General features: G+C 31.0%; 1 protein-coding gene across 1 annotated transcript; it reads left to right on the forward strand.

Moving 5' to 3' along the window:
• Positions 1 to 6431: 6431 nt before the first annotated feature.
• On the forward strand, positions 6432 to 12288 carry LOC115951390 (protein NRT1/ PTR FAMILY 5.6). The gene is made up of 4 exons (XM_031068608.1): positions 6432 to 6735; positions 10220 to 10437; positions 10562 to 11106; positions 11212 to 12288. Exons 1-4 carry the CDS (start codon positions 6600 to 6602, stop codon positions 12071 to 12073), a joined length of 1761 nt encoding a protein of 586 aa, XP_030924468.1. The 5' UTR covers positions 6432 to 6599; the 3' UTR covers positions 12074 to 12288.
• Positions 12289 to 22072: the final 9784 nt, after the last annotated feature.

A 22072-nucleotide genomic window follows, 5' to 3' on the forward strand; every position in this document is an offset into this window, starting at 1 on the left:
AAGATATTTGCTCTTAAATTCAAAATAAAAAATAGTTGTAGAAAACAACACCTTCAATGTTCTTGTAAATAATATTGTTTTAAAAAAGCGGTTCGCAGCTTTTTCTTACTCTTTTTTATGCTTTTGTGAATGTCGATTAAAAAAAAAAAGTTTTTATAATTGAATTTTTAAGACATAAAACAAACAAGCCGAATTACTTTTGAAATAAAATTTTCTAAAAACACGTTTTGAAGCGTACTCTTACTCTGTTTTATGTTTTTGTGAATGTCAAAAAACAAAACCAAATTTTTTCTTAAAAAAAAAAAAGGTTTCTATATTTTAAGACATAGAAATAAAACAAACAAGCCTACTACTTTTCAAATTAAAATTTTCTAAACACATTTTTCGCACCATATTCTTACTCTGTTTTATTTTTGTGTGAAAGTTAAAAAAAAAAAAAAAAAAAAGTTTCTATATTTTAAGACATAAAACAAACAAGCCTACTTTTCAATCAAAACATGAACTTATAGAGTCCGAGATCCAACTCGCAAAACCCTAGCATATTGTAAAATTAGATGTAGGTTTAGTGTCTAGATGTGTTTGTAGTAGGACTGTTTCTCTAATTGCCGTCCCACTTGTGCCTGTTGCTGTGAACATTAGCCTCTGTACATATCAGTTAAAAATATCAAAATCAAGAATCTCACCAAACCCAACCATTAATATTCTCTAAATCTTTAGAACAGAGGCACGTCACAAAGCATATGGTTCATGTGTTACATTCGTTCTTTAGTTTCTTTTTTTAAAAGATTGTCGAATGTATTCTTTGATATATGACTAACCAATTTCCCGAATTTCTTTTGGTATACGTAGATATGGATAGAGACAAAGGGCATTTGGTCACCCCATCCCATCTCTCCCCATCTCCGTCCATCTAAACATAGCCTTTTTTTTTTTATCATTCTTTGCTCCAAAAAAGAAAACCATACCCTTTTTTTTCCATGTAAATTAAGCTGAAATATTTGAAGATTCTCCAAAAAATGCTAGACAAAAATGAATTTGATCTTGAATTAATCATGACATTCTAAGATAGTAAGATTAATGCTACCAATCTTGTTTGAGAACCAATCTGAATGAGAGTGATGGATCGTGACTTGCATGAATCTCATTGACAACTTGACGGTGGGCCTAATTGGTTGCATGTCTATCAAGAAATTATTATTGTTGAACATTGCTATCAATTTTCAAAGTATAATTTATTCGTTTCACAGCGGCCATGTTAACAACAACAGCAAGAGAAAAGGAATAGAAAGAAATCAAAAAACACGTGGTGCATTGCATAAGAGTAGACGAACACAAGTAACATCGATCATGGTACACAATTATTTGCTTCAATTGTATAATAGAGGCCAATAATCATTCATCTACATTACTAAGCCATTGTGTGGTACGTACCGACATGTGTGAATAAAGTGCTGTAGACTGACCTCGGTGTGTTAATTATGATGTAACAGAGTGCTCAGCCCACCATGAAAAAGTAACGCACGTAAGCAACCACAGGTTAACCACTAAGATCTCAGGTAAATTATGAGTCTGCAGTTGACCAAACCCATAGTTTCAGTTGCTTCCAATGGGGTCGAGTTTGATGATAGAGTTGAATTGCCTGTTTGGATTTTTAAGCTCAGCCACAAGTTAAATAATTACTAAAATTATTCCTATTTTCAAGTTCTTAATCATGATGTCAATAAGAAATAAATGAAAAGGATACACCCTAAGCCTATCTTGAATCATGCTGCTTCCTACCATTTATTAAATATTGCAGGCTGTATTGAAGAAGTCATTCTTCAATTTGATGGATGTACAACCTGCTTCCCAGCAAAAAAAGACTTCATTTCTAGTGTGATTGGGGTTGGGATATCTTATTTTTGTTAGTGATATTATGGCCAACTGGGTAAACCTGATGTAACCTCACATACTAGTAGAACAAGCAAATTAAGTATAGAAATGGTTTAGGATTATATAATTTATATAAACCTTACAATAAATTCATTGTAATACAATTCTAAATAGCAAAGAGTAGTCATTAAGGACTTCTTCCGATGAATGTACGTAGACTATACAATTCTAAATATCAAATGATTCAAACGGAACAACGTAAAATTCTTGTTTTCAATTTTCTCTTTTCTTTTTTTCAATTGCTCAATCACTCAAAAACTATAACAATTTTCATTGGTTTATATTAATTTAATAATACAGTTTTTCTTTTTCTTTTTATATGCATTATATCATAGGTGGGGAGAGAGATTCAAATACTAGTACGGGTATTTTTCTTTTTCTTTTTTTTAAGCTTGATTTTAAGCTTATTTGAAGAAAACTCATTCATATTCTATGGTTTAGAAACTTTTTGATTGTGTGTTTAGATTTAAGGATTTAAAATTAATAATGTGAAGAGCAATTACTAGTTAAATATAAATTTATCAAAACATGATGATTTAAGCATAGATTTCACTCTAACAAAAAAGAGATTGTGATAATATGAATTTGAAATGACATCTTACACCCAATTATTTAAAAATCCATAAATTTCAAATCTATTCATAAATAAATAAAAATGGTATTTTCATACTCTATTCAATTTTTTTAAACTAAAAATTTAAAATCCAAACCTTTCTCTTCAAATACTTCTATCCAAACTAACCATTAAAATATTCTGCATAACATCATAATCCCTACGTGGATAGATATGACTGTGATTAGTCAAAGCTAAACGTAGTAGGATTAGGGATCAAGCAATATATCTTCTCGGATATATTATTAAAACAAATTATCACGTGACCTTTTTATTTAGTTGGCAACTAGTTTAATAATATATTTTGGGTGAAAATGGGCGTAGTAGGATTAGGGATCAAGCAATATATCTTCTCGTATATATTATTAAAACAAATTATCACGTGACCTTTTTATTTAGTTGGCAACTAGTTTAATAATATATTTTGGGTGAAAATGGCCCATTAACAATTATAATGATATCAGCTTTTGGCTTTCGCCATAGTTTGTCTTCCCATTTTCTTTGGAGTCGGCTAAAGTTAATATATTCTAAATGATATCTAGGTTTATCTTTTTCAGGCAGATCCAAGGGTCAGAATATTAAAATTACAAACAAAAGGTAAAAGAAAAAGTTGTCCTAAATGGCAATATGGATAATTTGTTTTGTTTTGCATTTTTTTTTTTTTTTTTAAGTTCCTTGAACATTGGAATTATTAGAAAAGCATGGAAAGAGATTTCTTTTTTCTTTTTCTTTTTTCTTTTTTTTGAGATTTATAGAGTACATTACTCTACTTAAAAAACCGCCCCGGAGGGGTCTAAAGTTAAATTGGTGATTTTGAGTGGGTTTGATTACAATTACCTCAATTAAAAGGATTTTAATTGGCAACATAAAGAACATGGTACAAATAGTCAAATAGAGCACTTTAATTCAATAACTATAATTAAATGACAACCGCTTCTAGCATTAGTTGAAGAAGATAAATTTAATAACTCAATAATGAGGAAGGTAAGTCTTCATCAAAATCAAAATCTAATGCATATGAGTGAAAATCTAAATTACACAACTTATAAGAAATTAAATTAGACAACTTGTGTGTTTAAGTTAGTTTATGTTGCTAAAATTCTTTGTTGTCAAATAAGGATCTAAGTTCAAATCCTACTTACACCTAAAATCAATTAGTTTCTTAGCTCAATAATAAGGAACAATTAAATCGAAGTAGACCCAATATGTTTAAATTTATCATATCTTTAATAAAAATAAAATAAAATAAAAAGTTAGGATATTCCTAAAATAAAGAAAGGATAATTTGATGTTAGTGGTTGGAAACTTCTCCATGAGTGGTCCTCCACCTCTTATAGACCAAAAATAAAATAAAATAAATTTCATGTAATTATTCTACATTGTAAAGAGGTAATTTTTTCCCTACCATGTACCTATTCCTCAAGACAATAAGTTGAACCTTTTAACTTCTTATAAGAGTCACATGACATAATTTTCAAATTTCCTGGTGAAAGTCAAATAAATTATCATTTTATGTTTGATATTATTCTTACTAAGAACATTTTTTTTTTTTTTGGGATAATTCAATAGTTGAGGAATAAAGAATTTGAACATTAAATATCTCAAGTTAGACATAACAAAACCCGCTAATTGCGTACAAAGCTTTTGGCAAACAATAATATATTAATATATATATATATATATATAGAGAGAGAGAGAGAGAGAGAGAGAGAGAGAGGATTGGGTTCAAGTTACACCTAGTGTAACTCTAAGTAATGTTACACCATTCAATAGTTTTTAATTGGATATGAATTTTGACAAATCGATCATTAGATTGCATTATTTTTATATATTCTCTATGCTTGCAAAATTTCAAGGTGATCAAAGATTAATAGTCATGTCATCTATCAATTGTATAAATTCGAGTTTTTATAGTTTAAAATAATGCATAAAAAATGAGTTTATGGATCGAATAATAAATAACATCTGATTGGTATGAAAATTGGCATGTATGTTTAGAACATATAGAACATCTAATCCAACGGTAAAATTTTCAAAAGATAAATCCATTAACAAATTATTGGATGGTGTAATATTGCACAGAGTTATACCAGGTGTAACTTAAACCCAACCCATATATATATATCTAGAGAGAGAGAGAGAGAGAGAGAGAGATGAAAATAAAAACAGAAGGCAGCCAAACAATTTTTTAGGTGGATCCGGACAACAAGGATCCGGACAACACAACATCACTCAACACTAGGATCAAACTTTTAACACTTTTTTTTTTTTTTTTTTTTGATGAACCAAAGTTTTAACTTTATATGCCAGACATCAAATAAGTAAATTATATTAGCAAACACATAAGGGTCAATTGATCATTTTCCTTTTAAATTCTATTGGCCAACTTCCAACTATAAATACTAACAAGTTTTAAAAAAATTCCACGGGGACCATGAAACCCCTTCTTCAGCCAACCAATAACTCGGTAAGCTATGCACCAGCACAACCTCTTACTCCCAAAACATTTGAAAGCTTCCTTATTACCCAACCTATAGCATGCCTCGTAAATGCACATAGGTAATAGGTTTGTATGATTTGCATGGATGCTAAAATGTCAACACATGCATGCAGCCACAACTCTTGCTCATCAATGGCTAGCAACAAGCGAGAGCCAAAACTATCTTATCAATGGCTAACTACTGAGATCATATCTCATCAGTTGTAAACTTGTAATATCAAAGGACATGCCATGCATGTAGGTTTTTCCTTTTTCCTTTTTTGGGTTGGGATGGGGGTTAAAGTGACTTTGACCCCATACAAGATGGTAGACGTGACCTCTCAGTACTACTGTACTATTACTAGTGATGGACTAATATTTAAACTTTTTTTTTTAGAAGACTGATATTTAAATTCTAGTATATTCTCATTTCACACCTGTACGATACATCTTTTATGAAAGAAATCTATAATAGTATACATAAAACTGAAAACATTAGACTCTTAATTGACTTTATAATATTTTTTTCATCTAAGTTTTTGAAATCACACAATTTTATACATCATTATTATAATATATTTCACAAATGATTTTAGATCTTATTCTATATTTAAACCCTCCATTAGAATATTGTCATGTCATTTTTTTTTATAGATGTTATGAATTACAACCAAATGTACGAATAAGTTTAGTTATCTTATATTTCCATCAATTGGGAAATTTCAAACTTGGCCAGAATAAATCCTTTTTTTGTTTTTTGAAAAATGTCAGCATAAAACACTTACAAGAAATCTGGAAAAAACCACTTGATCAATCATACTAAAATTCCCAATTAGAGAGTAAGCAATAATTAGTGTCAACTTGCCAATTAAGACAAATTCAGCTTCTACGGTAATTAATCATTGTACTTTTTTTCCCCTAATTGCTAATCTAAGGATATATATCATTTTTTGAATTAATTGATTGATGTAGAATTTGAGCCGTAACTGTAGGTCACCTTTTGACTTCACATTTTTAGTGAAAAAGATACTCAAAATCAAAGTAGGCTTAGATGGATGCGATTCACATTTAATAGCCAACAATGACGCCCTAAGTGGAAAGAATGAGTTATGCTAGTATCACATAAAGTGGCACAATTTATATTACAACTTGCTCACGTGACGAGTTGTAAGTAGTAAAGAAGTGTCCCACCATCACTTCTCTATCACTCACAACTCGTCACATGGACAAGTTGTGGCCTAAATTATATCACTTTATGTGACACTGGCATAACTCAGAAAGAATGAGAGCTTTTTACTTTTCCATACTTACAATTATTGCTTAGCAAAATTTGGTCCATTTCTATCGTGCCTCGGAGAATTTCAATAACCCAAACTCAGTGAGTGAGAAAAAGCTAACCTCCTCTGGTCCTCTATATATATAAGGGCCTCTAGGCATAGCTCCTCATCACCATCAACCTTATTCTTTTTCATAACCATCCTCTTTACTTTAGCCTCATTATATTTACACCCTTTCTTTCTTGCTATTGCTTCCTCATAAGGAAGTGATATAGTAGTTTCAAAGTGCTGTGAAGTGATGGATCGAAACAGAGGAGAAGAATCAAGGGAGATTTTTGAAGAGAATTGCGTTCATGATTCTTCTGTGGATCATAAAGGAAGAGTTCCTCTTCGAGCTTCAACTGGTGTTTGGAAAGCCTCACGGTTCATTATTGGTAAGGAATCATAATCATTATACCATGACATGTAGTAAAGCCCACGCTAAGTGCATGATTCCCAGAATTACTTGTTTCTTTATGCTCCATTTGGTTGCCTGGAAAGTGGAGGAAAAACCATCTTAAATTGTCTCTCATTTTTCCTCACCTTACAGGCAACAAAACTAATTATGCTGATGAAATAGACATATTCGGGAACGAACAAAAAAAAAAGCAAATTAATGGACATCTATAAGTGTTATTCTTATTCTTTTTTTCTTTTTTCCGAATGATATGAGATATTTCTGTTATTCTTTCCTTGCAAAAACATCATAGCCTATATTTGTTTTTTCCTTATTCAGCAATATAAGGTTATGTTTGGTAACAATTTTTATTTTTTATTTTCAAAAACTTGTTTTTGGGTATATAAAGAAAAAACAATTTTTTTGTATTTTTAAAATCAAAAACATGTTTGGTTAGTTGAAATTAAAAAGATAATTTTTTGAAGAAAAAAATAGAAAATACTAAAATATGTTGTTATTAGGATTTGAACTCTAATATTAACTTATTAAATGAGATAAATTCGTTAAATTAAATGTGTATTTTCATTAATTTTTGAAAATTAGAAACTGAAAATAGCTTTTTACATGTTTTCAGTTTCTTTCACAAATTGAGTTTTGAGAACAGTTTTTGTTTTCTGTCTATTTTGAGTTGCCAAACAAATTTTTTAGTCTAAAAAATGGAAAAAAAATTTTGGAAACAAAAAATAAAGAGAAAAAACAGTTACCAAACATACCCTAAATGTCCTATCTCCCCATTATTGTTTCTTACTGTTTTTCTAGACCATGTTAGTGACCCAATCTGTTGCCATATATAATTCCATGTAGCCTTCTTCTGTGTAGTGTATTTGTACATGAAAGGATGCGTTTTTTTTTTTCCCATTTTTCTTGCTGTAGGTCTGTTAGCTAGGTTCACTACAAATGTCAGTCCATTCTTTTTTTCACCTACTATTGTCAAAGGGAGTGATCGGCTATGTGGGGCTGAGAATAATTTCATACCAGAAAAGTGACCACAAACAAGTTGTTAATATACTTATTAAAGTATATTTGACTGTAGAAAAGATAATCCCCACTTCCCCCCACTTCAAATAGTCCTTGAAGTAGTAACTCATAAGATGAGATACAATTTAGTGATATACTACAATTTATGGATTTGACTATAGAACTTCTTTATGGACCATATATACAATAAAATTAATGGAGATTATTTAGTCTCTAGGTACGGAAAGTATTTTCACATGTTAGTGGTAGGTCTTTTTTAAGGTTGGAAAGCCTGTGTTGCAACATGGTGGGACCTTTTCGGCACTTTAAATGTGTCGAAGGTGCTAAGTATACCATGCATCGGATGCATAAATCCTTCTCATGTGAATATGAATCCCACGCCAATGCATGCTGTATTTTTTGTCAAAGATTGTTGCTATAGGACTCACAAGTGTGGGCGTAAGAAATTTTTGCTGGCCTGTGCTGCTTTTCTACAGAAGTAATCATATTGAGTTCAAATCAAAGAGTAAAATATTCTGGACTTTTGGCCTTTTCCAAAATTTCTTATTGGATTTTTCTTCTTCTTTTCTGTTTCCATTCTGTTTTTTGTTTTAATAAAAAAAATGGAAAAATGGCTTTTGTAAATCATTAAGACAATTCACTTCGTACTTCTTCAGATTTAGATGTTATTCTACATCTGAGTACACCCTTATCATTCCTTCATCATCACATGTACATCCAGTGCAGAAACATGTATGACAAACTCTTTCTAGCTTATGATCTTCTTCATCTCCTCAGAGTTGGAATAAAGTGGATATGCCCATGGAATAAACAGGCCCTACCACTTTTTGTGGTCAATAAGGCCTACAACTGTACAACTTTACATAGCCAATTAAAATTATTCTGGCTTGAAAATCATAAAAGATGTTACAACAACGACGAAGCTTTAATCTAAAAATTTTGAAATTAATTATAAATATTAATATGCTAAGCATGGTGGGTTGAGTATTTTATTTTACATTCTATCTGTTCAAAGTCATACTCTTTCTCACCTTGTCAATTAACATAATTTTTTCCTATTTTTATTAATATTATTTTATATTTTCCCCTTTCCATAATCTTTGCCTCAACTCAAATCAACTTTCCACATAAAATATATCAATCCATTCTTCTTCTTTTTGTCGATGGACTCAGTTTTATATATCAATCCATAGGTCACTCAGTTTTATATATCAATCCATAGGTATATATATACACTCTCACACACATACTAATACTAGTCAATAACTTGTGCAATGCATGTAAAGGTTTAACATTTTTTTTTTTCTTCTCTTTTAGTACATATAGTCTGCATTTGAAATTTGGTAGTTGGGGTAGTTATTAATAGACATTTATTATGATTGTTTTGTTTAGGTAACTATATATTCTAAGATTAGGCATTTATTATGATTATATTTGTATATAAAATTATATATTCTACTATCTATGATATATTAAAACCAAATATCTTTAACTTTTGGTTAGCCTCATAATATTATGCCATATAAACTTTTGAAATCTCATAATTTTACATATAATTTTATATATATAATTAATTATTCTTAAATTATATTCCATATTTAAATCCTCCATTAAAATTTCGGCACATTATATTTTTTTAAGTAGTAGAATATATATACCAACACAATTATAATAAATACATAATACCAGAATATATAATTCTATATACAAATACACTCATAACAAATGCCTATTAATAATTATTATAAATATCAAAGTTCTCATTTAGGAAAAAAATTTGATAAAAAAAATCATACTATGTTAAATCTTTTGAATAATACAAAAGATACAAATTATTTTGCAAAAAAATTTACAAACTGCTGATGTAGTGAGTGATTATAAGTAAATGAAAAGTGATATTAATAATGTACTAAAATGAAAACCAATAAAAAGTTGACCATATTAATATTTTGTAAAAATATTATAAAATAATTTGTGTCTATAACATTATTTAAATTTTTTTGTGTTTTGCATAAATTTCGAGACGTGTGCACTTATTTTCCATTTTCTATGCGTAAATTGGTAATGTGTTCCCATAGTTATATTCCTCAATTTACTATTCCCTTAGTCCCACAATAAATAATATGATTTGCCATTTGAGTTGACTCAAAATAAATGAACTTTTCAAAAGTAGCTGCTCAATTTGTACACCACTCAATTTCTTTTGAAGATCCTTATTTAAAATTGCACGACCTCTAATATAAAGCAAATAATATATTTTTTAAATGACTACATCTATCTTTATATTTTCATAAATAATTGTTTCATTTCAATGCTTCACTTATTTGGAACTAGAGGCAGTACAATTTCATAGTCAATTTACATCTTAACTAACCAGGTGAAGAAGAGGACAAAGAAAGTACTCTTGACTAAATTTTGTGATTGTCTTGTGTTTCATTGAGCAGCAATTGAGTTCAGTGAGAGGTTGAGTTACTTTGGAATTGCAACTAGCTTAATCATTTACCTTACAAAGGTAATTCATGAAGACCTTGAGACAGCAGCGAAGAGCGTGAACCACTGGTCTGGTGTTACCACATTGATGCCACTGTTGGGAGGTTTTGTAGCTGATGCTTATCTGGGCCGATTCAGAACAGTTCTCGTTTCAACCATCATCTACCTCATGGTAATTTCATTAGAATTGTCTGGTTAAGATCATGTCCTTCATTTTAAAACAAATTTAAGTAACTGCATATTCTGAATTTAAGATAATAAATTAACAAAAATTTGTGCTTGATGTTGGAAAACAGGGTTTGATTCTCCTAACTTTGGCCTGGTTCCTACCAGGCTTGAGGGCTTGTGAATCTAAATTGTGCACCGAACCTAGGAAGATTCACGAGGTGTTCTTTTTCCTTGCCATATACCTAATTTCTATAGGAACTGGAGGGCATAAACCTGCATTGGAGAGTTTTGGAGCTGACCAGTTTGATGATGATCACACTGAAGAAAGAAAACAGAAGATGACCTACTTCAACTGGTGGAACTTTGCCCTTTGTTCTGGACTCATTCTTGGGGTCACTGTGATTGTGTATGTGCAAGACCATGTCAACTGGGGTGTTTCATATATTGTTCTCGCAGTAGTCATGGCAGTGTCACTTGTCATTTTCTTCATGGGAAGGCCGTTTTACCGTTATAGGGCAGCAACAGGGAGTCCCTTGACACCATTGTTCAAAGTTCTTGTTGCAGCCATTAGAAAGAGAAATCTCCCTTACCCTTCCGATCCTTCTCAATTGTATGAAATTCCCAAGTCAGAGAAAAACATTGGGAGGTTTCTGTGCCACACAAGCAAGCTCAAGTATGCATGTGGATCCCTCATTTTTCAGTTTTAATTAAATGCAACTTCTTGTCAAGCAGTATGTTAAAAGTACTACATGAATAATTTATTGCTAATGCATTGCAGGTTTCTCGACAAAGCAGCTATTCTTGAAGACAATGATAGTCCGGCTGAGAAACAAAGCCCTTGGAGACTGGCAACCATAACCAAGGTCGAGGAGTTGAAGCTTATTCTGAATATGATTCCCATATGGATTGCTACTCTACCATTTGGAATTTGTGTAGCACAAGGCACTACTTTCTTCATCAAACAAGGTGTTACTCTGGATCGAAAAATTGCAAATGGTTTTGAGATTCCCCCAGCCTCAGTTTACGGCCTGGCTGCCATAGGAATGATAGTCTCTGTTACCATCTATGAGAAAATCCTCGTCCCTAAGTTACGAAAAGCAACAGGAAATGAGCGAGGCATCAATATCCTCCAGAGGATTGGTATTGGGATGCTATTCTCAATTGTTACAATGGTGGTTGCAGCACTTGTTGAAAAGAAAAGACTAAATGTAGTAGAGAATGATCCAAAAAAGAGTTCACTTTCAATGAGTATTTTCTGGTTGGCTCCACAATATCTCATCATTGGTTTTGGAGATGGATTTACTCTGGTGGGCTTGCAGGAGTACTTTTACGACCAAGTTCCTGATTCCATGAGAAGCTTAGGTATTGCATTTTACCTTAGTGTGATAGGAGCCGCAAATTTCGTCAGTAGCTGGTTGATAACAATTGTTGCCCGCGTAACCAAGAAGGGCGGACATGGTTGGTTTGGTAAAGATTTGAATACTAGCCGCTTAGACAAATTTTACTGGCTGTTAGCGGGCATAACTGCGGTGAACATGATCTTCTATGTGTTCTTGGCTCGAAGGTATTCTTACAAAAATGTGCAGAGGGTGGCTGTGGTTGAATTTAATGAAGGAGATGATGAGGATGTTAAGGTGTAGCTTCAATGGCTTCATAGATGCATATATTTCGTTGGTTGATGTCATTACGGAAGGGATAGTGGTTCTAATTTAGTATCTTGTCTAAATAGCTAATTAAGAAATTTGAAGCATTCTAGGACATGCAATTCTAATCGAAGTTTGTCTAAGCATGTGTTGCAGTTGTCCATATTTCTCTATGTACTTAATCAATGGATGCAAAAATTTCGAATCCTAAATTTGTGGGAAAATATCACCAACTTCTTGGTGAGAATCAATCAATATTGTTAATCAAGTTCCATCAATAAATAAATAAATATGTATTTATTGTTAATCAAGTGTTAATTTATTAACTATAAGGTAATGGAAGTTTTTTTTTTTTTTTTTTTTTTTTTTTTTTGGGAGGAAGTAAGGTAATGGAAGTTAGCCACAACATATTCCAAGGCTAAGTTAGCAAGGTATGTAATATAGAATCTAAGAGACAAATTATCAAACACATAAGCATATACAATACACACAAGATTTACATGGCACTAAGTCTACATTCATGGGTCAAGCTCCAAACAACCCACTATAATTAAAAAGTTACAATGGTCCTGTACTAAAGTTTTACACAATTTGAGCTTACGCAACAAATTTGGGGAAATAAAGGTTACCTCAAAAGAGCTTTACAAAAGTAACAAAACCCAACTTCACCTAAATGAAATATTCCAATCAATTTAAAAAAAAAAAAAAAAAAAAAAAAAAAAAAAAAAAAAAACAAACAAACAAACAAACACTTTTGAGACACATGCTTAAGTAAGTGTCAATCAAGACAAAGGAGGAAGAAAAGAACTCAGACCCAAATCCTAATCTTCCACACTTGTGTTCTTAGTTGTGTGTGTGTCTCTCTCTGTACTACTGTATGCTCGAGTTTCAACCACTTTTACGAAAGCGGAGCATTTGGGCAAAAAATAAGTGAAAAAGCACTTGTGGGCCTAGACCAAAGAAAGCCCAAAAATTCATCACTTAGAAATCTTGGAATTCACAGAACTTAAAAACTTTGGGGCCTCGAATAATATTTCTTAAATGTAGATTTGAGAATTTTTCCTAAGAAACAAATTTAAAGTCCTAAAAAGTAGAGTTGTGCTACCCATGCTATAACGATTTTTAAGGAAAATTTACAGTAAGATTATCACAATCAACAAACAGAAAATTTAGAGTGCGATTAGATTGGTTTATTGATTGAAAGTGGTATAGAAATAAGTTTTTTTTTTTTTTTTTTTTTTTTTTTTTTTTTGAGGATGGTATAGAAATAAGCTAAGTGTGAAAAAAAGTAAGCGGGCTTGGATGCATGCATAGGATTGGTGTTAGTTTAGCTTTTGGGTGGCTTATTTTTGAAGTTTGGATGCAAATTAGGCTTAAAAATGAGACTAAGGGTTTTTTGTTGACCTCGATTAGCCTATTGAGAATCCATAATTGACCCCAGAATTTTGAGACTAAGGATTTTTTGTTGCGTATAAATCTAACTAAATACTATAATTTAATATTTCTCATTAAACGGATTCAAAATGAGACCTAACCTAATAAATACCAGCATAGCCAATATTACTCTACCAAAATCAATTTTGAAGTGTGTGTATATATATATAACTTTCAATCACTTGTAAATTTTAATTTTTATCATAGAAGTATTTTAAGCATCTAGTGCCTGACCAAAGAAAATTACAGGATCCTCCCTTATGTTTGATGATCTTACAACAACCTTTCCCTGGTTTGGGATACTGCAACAATTTTTATTCTCGTAATGTAAGAGTAGGTAGTGCTTTGATATCTTACCATAACTTATATTCTAATTGATCGATTTTGTAGGATATTTTAAAAAACACATCAAATTTTTGGGCAACCAAGGATAATAGAAAGGTCAAACCAATCGATTAAGCAAATCTTGTGCAATCCATTTATTAACTTGGACAGACCATTATGATCCAAATAATTTCTTGATGCAGGCATGAGGAGATATCAATTAAGAAAACTAATTGGACAAACAAATTTGGTTCGTATTTGCCATAAGAAACATATCATACCATTTACTGGCGGAGCCATGTTGATGCCCCCCTAATTTTTTTAAATTTTCATTTACTGCCTTAATAAATTGAAAAAAATTATATATATATTGTTTGTAAATCAAATTATTGGCCCTCCCTGAATTTGAGGAAAAAAAATATTATGGATTCGATATTTAGTTAAAATTCACTTGTCTCTCACATATCTTAAGATTCATTAAGGAAAACCCAAAAAAAAAAAAAAAAGATTTTTAAAAAATCTAGTCCATTCCTTGGCCCATTAGCTCCTCCAAATACCAAAAATAAAAATCTTTGACATATAAAGGTTATTTACTTAAAATAAATATGAATAAAACAAAAAATTCCTTGTACCACTGCAATCTCAGCACTGCAACAAACTCAACAGTTTTCTTTGGTTCTTGTCGATGCTACGCTCCAGCCTCCGTTCAAGTGAATCAACGACTGGCGACCTCCAAATTAGTGGCCAGTAGACCAATGGAAATGCGGTATATTTCTGTTTCTCTATATTTAGTTTTATCTTTTGCCGAGATTTCTATCTGTTTGGAGGAAAAAGACTAAAAAGTATCTCTGTTTTAATATTAAAAAAAAAAAAAAAAAAAAGTGTTTATTTAGCTTGTATATGACGCCACACAGTACCAGTTTAGTGGCTTGTTGCTGGCACCTTATATTATTTTTTACTTTTCAACAAAGGTTACTAACTTATTTGTTTGCTTATTTTACCATGATTAGTGTTATTGCTATTTGTTATACGTTTGTTTATATATTTGTGTTTGATCCTCTAAAAATAATATTGTTTGTAGAATGTGTAATTATAGACTATTGAAGCATTAATATAAAAACAAACATACATAGGTTGTTTCTTTTATTTTTTTAGCATAAATAATATTTTACATTTTTTAAGTGAAAAAAAAGTGAAAAAAGTGACTTTATAATTAGTATTTAAATTTTAATATTCAGGTTCTAATATATATATATATATAGGTATTTTAATGAGAAACTTATCTATAATTGATACATATTTTAAGTGTGCGTTTGAATACAACTTATTTTGCTAAAAACTGAAAACACTGTAGTAAAATAATTTTTAAATATATGAAAAATTATTGTTCACTCTTTTTTTACTGTTCATATGCCTTGGTGCACTATTCATGTCCCATGAACAGTGCACCAAGCGCTAGTCTTAAAAAAAAAAAAAACTGAAAACACGCAAGGAGAACAAACGTGGACGTGAACATTCTATCCAAACCAACCTTAAGAGAAAAAATGTGTAAGACTTGGAGAATACTACACAATTCTCTATCTATAATAAGAATACTAATGTTAAACCCCTATACTAGCTCAAAGATATGAATTTAAGGAATATTGCTTTCTTTTGAATGTGATATTGGAATGAGTTTTTGAGTGATTGTTTAACGGTATATACAAAAATAAAATAAATAAAGATTAAAAAATTACTTCAAGATCAATCATAAATAGTTTTAGTACCATGAACGATCCTATGACAAAACCTTAGTGAGTTAAAGTTTACTTATATAAAAATAAAAAAAATAAAAATTTCGTTTTACTTAAGAATATGGTTATATTTAACTTAGCCCCCCCTAAGAAAAATTCCTGGATCCGCCACTGACGGCAAGGACTTTGGTTTTGAGCTTTAAGTAGAAGCACCATGTTTAGATGGAGAACCAAACCACACTGTGCTTCTCGGTCAGCTAGAGTGGTAAACCGGAATGGGAGAGAGCAAATCGATGGGTATGGTATGGAGAGGGTTTGCTTGGGAGCTTAAGAAAAAAAAAGTAAAGGAAAAAGTATTGTAGGAAATGGGTTTGGTTTGAAAAGTGAATAGAGTCGTTGGTGGGGGGAGTAAAGGCTGATGTGTGAAGTGACAAGACTCTGTCCGTAGGGCCCAGTATGTGAGGGAATTTACGAATTTTCTATCATAACTCTGTTTCCATAACTCAAAAACACCTTCTTCTTCTTCTTTTTTTCATTCTCACTAACTAATAACTCAAATTGGTGAGTTTTGAGTGATGGAAACAGAAAATGAAAACATATCCAAACAAATGTCTCATGTGTGGGACCTACTAATTTTGAGACATGGGTGAGTGAAAATACCAAATCCAAACAAGCCGTAAATCTCGGGCAATCACATTGAATTTCTTAAAATAGGGTAAGACCCCCAACTTAGGGAGAGAAGTCCAAAAAAAAGCCTCGCATTAGGCTCGAATATGAAATCTGATATAGATTATTAAAAGTGGTAAGCTAAAATAAGAAAGTATGTTCTTATCCTAAAATTGGGAGAAAAAGTTATGGAGATCAATGTGAAAGCTCTTGAAAAATTTAGGGCATATTGAAAAGGATGGAACCACAATATCAAATGCGAAAGCCAAAACCTAACCAAACCCATGTTTTGTTGATAGGCCAAAAATGTATTGACCCCTTGTAATGAATTAATTAATTGATTAATTAGCCAAGTTTATTGATTAATCAAATTAACATGCAAGATGCGTGGTAGCACAAACAAATCACCAATTAAACTAAGTATGCAGCGAAAATTAAATTAACACAGTGATTTGTTTACGATTGGGGAAAATCTATACGGCAAAAACCCCACCGGGCGATTTTAAGATCGCCACTCCCAATAATCCACTATTATCAAAACAAGTGGTTACAAATAAAGGAATCACAATACCTTCTACCAACCTATAGTTGAACCCTTACCCCAATACATAATTGGATTTATTCTATAGTGACAATCTCTCCTTGTAATGCACAGCTCCCAATACGTGACTAACCAATTACCCAAATTCCAGTATGCGACTTCAATCACCAACTAGAGAAAGTTGTTGGCTACAAAGTTCTTCAGTTCATCCAGACAATGAAGATCAAAAAGATGCTTGGTTACAAAACCCTACGGTGCACAAACACAGCAGCTTCTTCACAAAAGAGATTAACTAGGACAAATTCTGTCTCCGGTCACAATTTGCATGAACAAACTTTGCTTAACATTTATGCAACTTGTGTCACCTTTAACGGCCCTTAAAACAATCTTTTTATATGTTTAGGGTTGTGAGAAAAGAAAGTCTAAACACATAATCATGGATTGGAAGAAAAAAAAACAGAAAAATCTATTTTTCTTAAACCTCGACAGATAGCTATTTGTTGAGCTGCTATCGAGCCACGGGGCTGGAACAGCTCTTAAAGCTCGATAGATGCTAACTGTCAAGCTAGCTGTCAAGCTTTAATGACAGGCCCTTTAACTTGAATCTTGGACAGACTTGCATGACTTTAACACTTGATCTTGAAACAAAGTTTCTTGAAGTATTAAACACATCGTAGATCTACCCAAATATAAGTAAAATGCGTTTTGTCAAAGGATTAGCTAATTATATAAAATAGTGACATATGTTTCTAACATGTGAAACACATATGTCCTAACATTTGTAAATAAAGATTTTTTGTTAACTAAATTTTCTCATAAATTTAGCTTAGGTTAAAAAGTGATTTGAATGAACTAGTAAAAAATTATCTTGTCAATTTTCTTTGCATTTTTAAATTGAAAGATACAATAACAAAGACATGCATAAGTAGGGCAATAAACGAGCCAAGTTGAAGGGAATATTAAAAATTAAGCTTATTTATTTAATTGTATTTTGAGCATAAGCCGAATTTGAGCTTATCACCAAAGAAGATTACATGTTTAAACTTGGTTTTTTATTTTTTTGTCAAACAAGCTCGAGCTTGTTCGTAAGCTATTTGATTAACTCTTTCTTTTCCTATATATGGTAAAATCACCCCTTTACAAATCTATGAATTTTCACAACAAATGGATTTTTTTATAATATCAATAAAATATAAATAATAATTTGATATCAAATAAACTTACTTACAAATTTATTTAATTCAATTTCAAGTCTATATATTTATATTTTAAGATAAGTATATATATAAAAATATATATAATATTATATATAGTTAAATCAAGTGTACGTTTGGATAGCGTTTTGCGCATGGTCAATGTTTTGCACGTCCAGTGCACGGAACCCACAAGTATTTTTTTTCCAAAAGAAACTTTAAAACTAGGTCACACGGTACTATTTACACATTTAAAAAGTATACCCACAAGTATTTTTTTTCCAAAAGAAACTTTAAAACTAGGTCACACGATACTATTTACACATTTAAAAATTATTTTATTACAGTGTTTTCAGCAATAAGTGGTATCCAAACAGACCCCAAGTCTCACGTTTACACTCTTGTTCATAAACACATTATTATTTTTAAATTCTATTCGTTTAATAGTTTAACCTGAATTTGGGTTTGAGTTTGACTTATTTATTAAAATAAATAAACATAAATAAGTTTTTTTCTCAAAATCAGGTTCGAATTATTAAAAAAAAAGAAAGTTTATTAACAGCCACATGCATATCAAAAGAACAAGATAATATGCTAGACAGTTGACATAGGGACATAGGGCACACATTAAACAGTCTACATGCTGAGCTGTGGGCAATAAGGGATGGGTTGTCCCTATGTATTCAACTCCAATTGCCCGATGTAGAGATAGAACTTGATGCTAAATCAGTAGTGGACCTCCTAAACAGTAGCAGTGTCTCCATTGCTGACTATGCCCCTTTGGTTGATGACTGCAAGAACTTAACGAATCAGATCCCCAGGTGGAAGCTGAAACACTGCTTTAAAGAAGCAAATACATTTGCCGACCAACTTCCAAGAATGGCACTTCACCTCCAGCAGCCTTTTGTTCTCTTAGACACTCCGCCCATGGAGGTGTCTTCGCTTTTACTTTATGACCTTTCCAGTCTAGGATGTAATAGGATTTGTACTAATGCTGGCCTTTGGGCTATGTAGTTCCTACCTTTGCTTAATATATATTCTCCGATTACCCAAAAAAAAAAAAACTTTCAATGCCCACAAAGTGGGGCTCTAAAGTGAGCTCAAACTTGTAATTTAAAAATTCGCGATCAAGACTTTATCATTGGCGAAAATAGCCAAATATTACGTTTTGGCAAAATTTGTGACAAACTAGCACTGTTTCGGAAATATTTAGCAATTAAAAAATAATGTGACACTGCTGACCTAGAATTTGTGTAATTAAAAAAATAATGTGGTACTCGATATTACTGAAATCTAGTATTTCTTTATAGTATTCGAGCTTCATACAGTCGAGTACCTTTATTTATTTATTTATTTATTTTCAATCAAGTTATTTTCTATCTCTCTGTCTGATGTAGGGGTACTCTTTCTTCTTCTTTTTTTTTTTTTTTTTTTTTTTTTTTTTTTTTTTTTTTTTTTTTTTTTTTTTATCTCCCGTAGGAACTCACTCAAGTCAAAGAAACTTGTCAAGTCAAAGAAAATGGCAAGCATTTATGGCCAAAGAAAAGAAGAATGAATTTGGTTTGCATGTCAAGTGTTGTTCCTGGCCATCTTCTTGGACAATTCATGAAAAACATTTAATGCAAGTTCTTGCATTTCTTCACGCATGAAACTTCTTGAATATCATGCATCTTCCTGACATGGGCATGCAAGCCATTTAATGGTTTGTTGGCTAATGCCAAGCCACTAAGTTTGACTATTCAAGTCATTCCAATAGAAAAAAAAAAAAAAAAAGTTATTCGACTGCACTAAGCTCAAGTACTATAAAGATATTACTTGATTTCAGTAATATCGAATACCACATTATTTTTTTTAATTACACAAATTCTAAGTCAGCAATGGCACGCTAGTGACTCACTAAGAACTCGAGTACTAGTTAGAACTCGATTTTGTGGAACTCGAGTACTAAAAAAGTGATAAATTGCTAAATATTTTCGAAACAGTGCAAGTTTGCCACAAATTTTACCAAAACGTGGTATTTGGCTATTTTCACCCTTTATCATTTATGGTTGTCTCATTACATTCAAAAGCTTATATAATAAAATTAATCAGGTACCTCAAAGGGTCCTAAAGGATTCTTTAGCATTTAATAGTGACAAAATTTTATGCCCCTATCTTTGAGTCTTGATTGGCTTCTTCCAACTTTCAAGTACCTAGCAACCACTAACAAAACTGTTTACTTTTTTTCTTTTTGCTTAACCTAATGGACCAGTATGTTTTCTTCTCTTCCCACTGACTTCTATTTGGTATCATTACTAGTTTACTACCACCATTAGAAATTTAGGATTTGATGCCCCGCCCTTTGTTCTCACTATTACCGGTATGATAACTTTCCACAATATCTCAGCTCAAGGTTCTCAAAACATGTGAAATTATTCGATTTATCGCTGTCTGTATTAAGCATTTCTCTTACATAAAAGTGACTTTTATTTATAAAATCCTCGCACCATTTTCACATTTATGCAATTAGAACTTATTTAAAGGGGCTAAAAATTTTGTAACTCAATGAAATAACTTTTTTTTTTTTTCAGAAGGAACTCAATGAAATAACTTGATGTGATAAAAATAAAAAAGATATAATATATTAGATGTATATAAAATGCATTTAAAGGGAATAAGGAATAAGGAATGCATTTAAAGCTATTGAGAATGATTTTATTTTTTTAATAAATGAAAGCACTCAAAAGACCCAATCATTCATTTTCACCTTTCACTTTTCATTTTCACTTTACAAATTTGTTACAAACTTGTAAACGAATAACAAGTTTCACTTTTCATCATCACCATAATTACATTTTCTTTTATCAACAGTTACAAATTTGCAATTCCTAGGGCTATTCTGCCCATTAATGAAAACTACAATTGCACTTTTCTAAAAAGAAACTTTTAAGTTTTAGAAACAAAACGAAAAAAGAAAAACAAGATTTAAAAATAATTAAAAAGAGGAACCAACATTACGCCATTGTTTCTCAAAAAAAAAAAAAAAAAAAAAAAAAAACATTACGCCATTAGCTTTTTCTATTAAAAAAAAAAAAAGGAAAAATATCATTTTTATTAAACTATCACAAAAGTTTGTTTTTCGTTCTTAAACTTTTGAAAATTCTATTTTCGTTCCTAAACTTTGCAAAACATTCTAATTTTCATCCCTCTATCTATTTTTGTAAGTTTATGTCTTATATGACCTGAGAGTAAACATGACAAAATAGTCGGGTCGGGTCGGCTCAATCGGGTTGCGGATCAAACGAGTTGCAGGTAAAAAACAAGTCATTTTAAGCGAGTTAAAAATGAGTTCGGGTCAATCGGGTTGCAGGTCAGGTCGGGTTGTCCCATATTTTCACATGATTTTTTTTTTTTTTTTTTATAAAGAAAACAACTTGTATATGCCATTTGAAAAGTCATGCAACAAATTACTTGATGTAAAATGTATTATTTTGAATTCACCACTTATATCAAAAATGAACTCAGTTAAACTTATTAATACTTATTCAATAATTTTTAAATTAGACAAATCCTAACATTGCTATCTAAAACAAAATAACACAAAGATAAGTAAAACAAATGCACAAGTTTTATTTCTACACAATATCAACATCTCAAATTATAAAACAAAATTACAAATGACTTATTGGATAACTCATTTGACAAAAAATAAAAACATATAAGAAATTTACAATCTTGAAAATTAATTTTATAATCTATTATCAATTGTGGTTAGCACTCTATTTCAATTTGAGATATACATTAAAGTTTGATTGTTTACTTGCTTATACATGGTCTCTTTTATGAAAATCATATCATTATTAAGTAACACACTCTAGGAAATATCATAATTTATTTTGAAAGCCGTTTATTTTGGACATAAATTGTTAAAAAAAATAGGACTAAGCATTCATAATTTATGTTAATTTGATACTTTGACTTCACTGTTTTCACACTTGTGAATATTTTTCACACATGTTTACAATTTTAAATCTATATTTTTAACTTTATTGTAAAAAGATTATCTTAGCATGTACTTAGCTATTTGATATCTAAAAATCTTTACTCATTACAGAATGCTCAACCA

Source organism: Quercus lobata, chromosome 7, assembly GCF_001633185.2.
Source record: "Quercus lobata isolate SW786 chromosome 7, ValleyOak3.0 Primary Assembly, whole genome shotgun sequence".
NCBI classification, from domain to species: domain Eukaryota; kingdom Viridiplantae; phylum Streptophyta; class Magnoliopsida; order Fagales; family Fagaceae; genus Quercus; species Quercus lobata.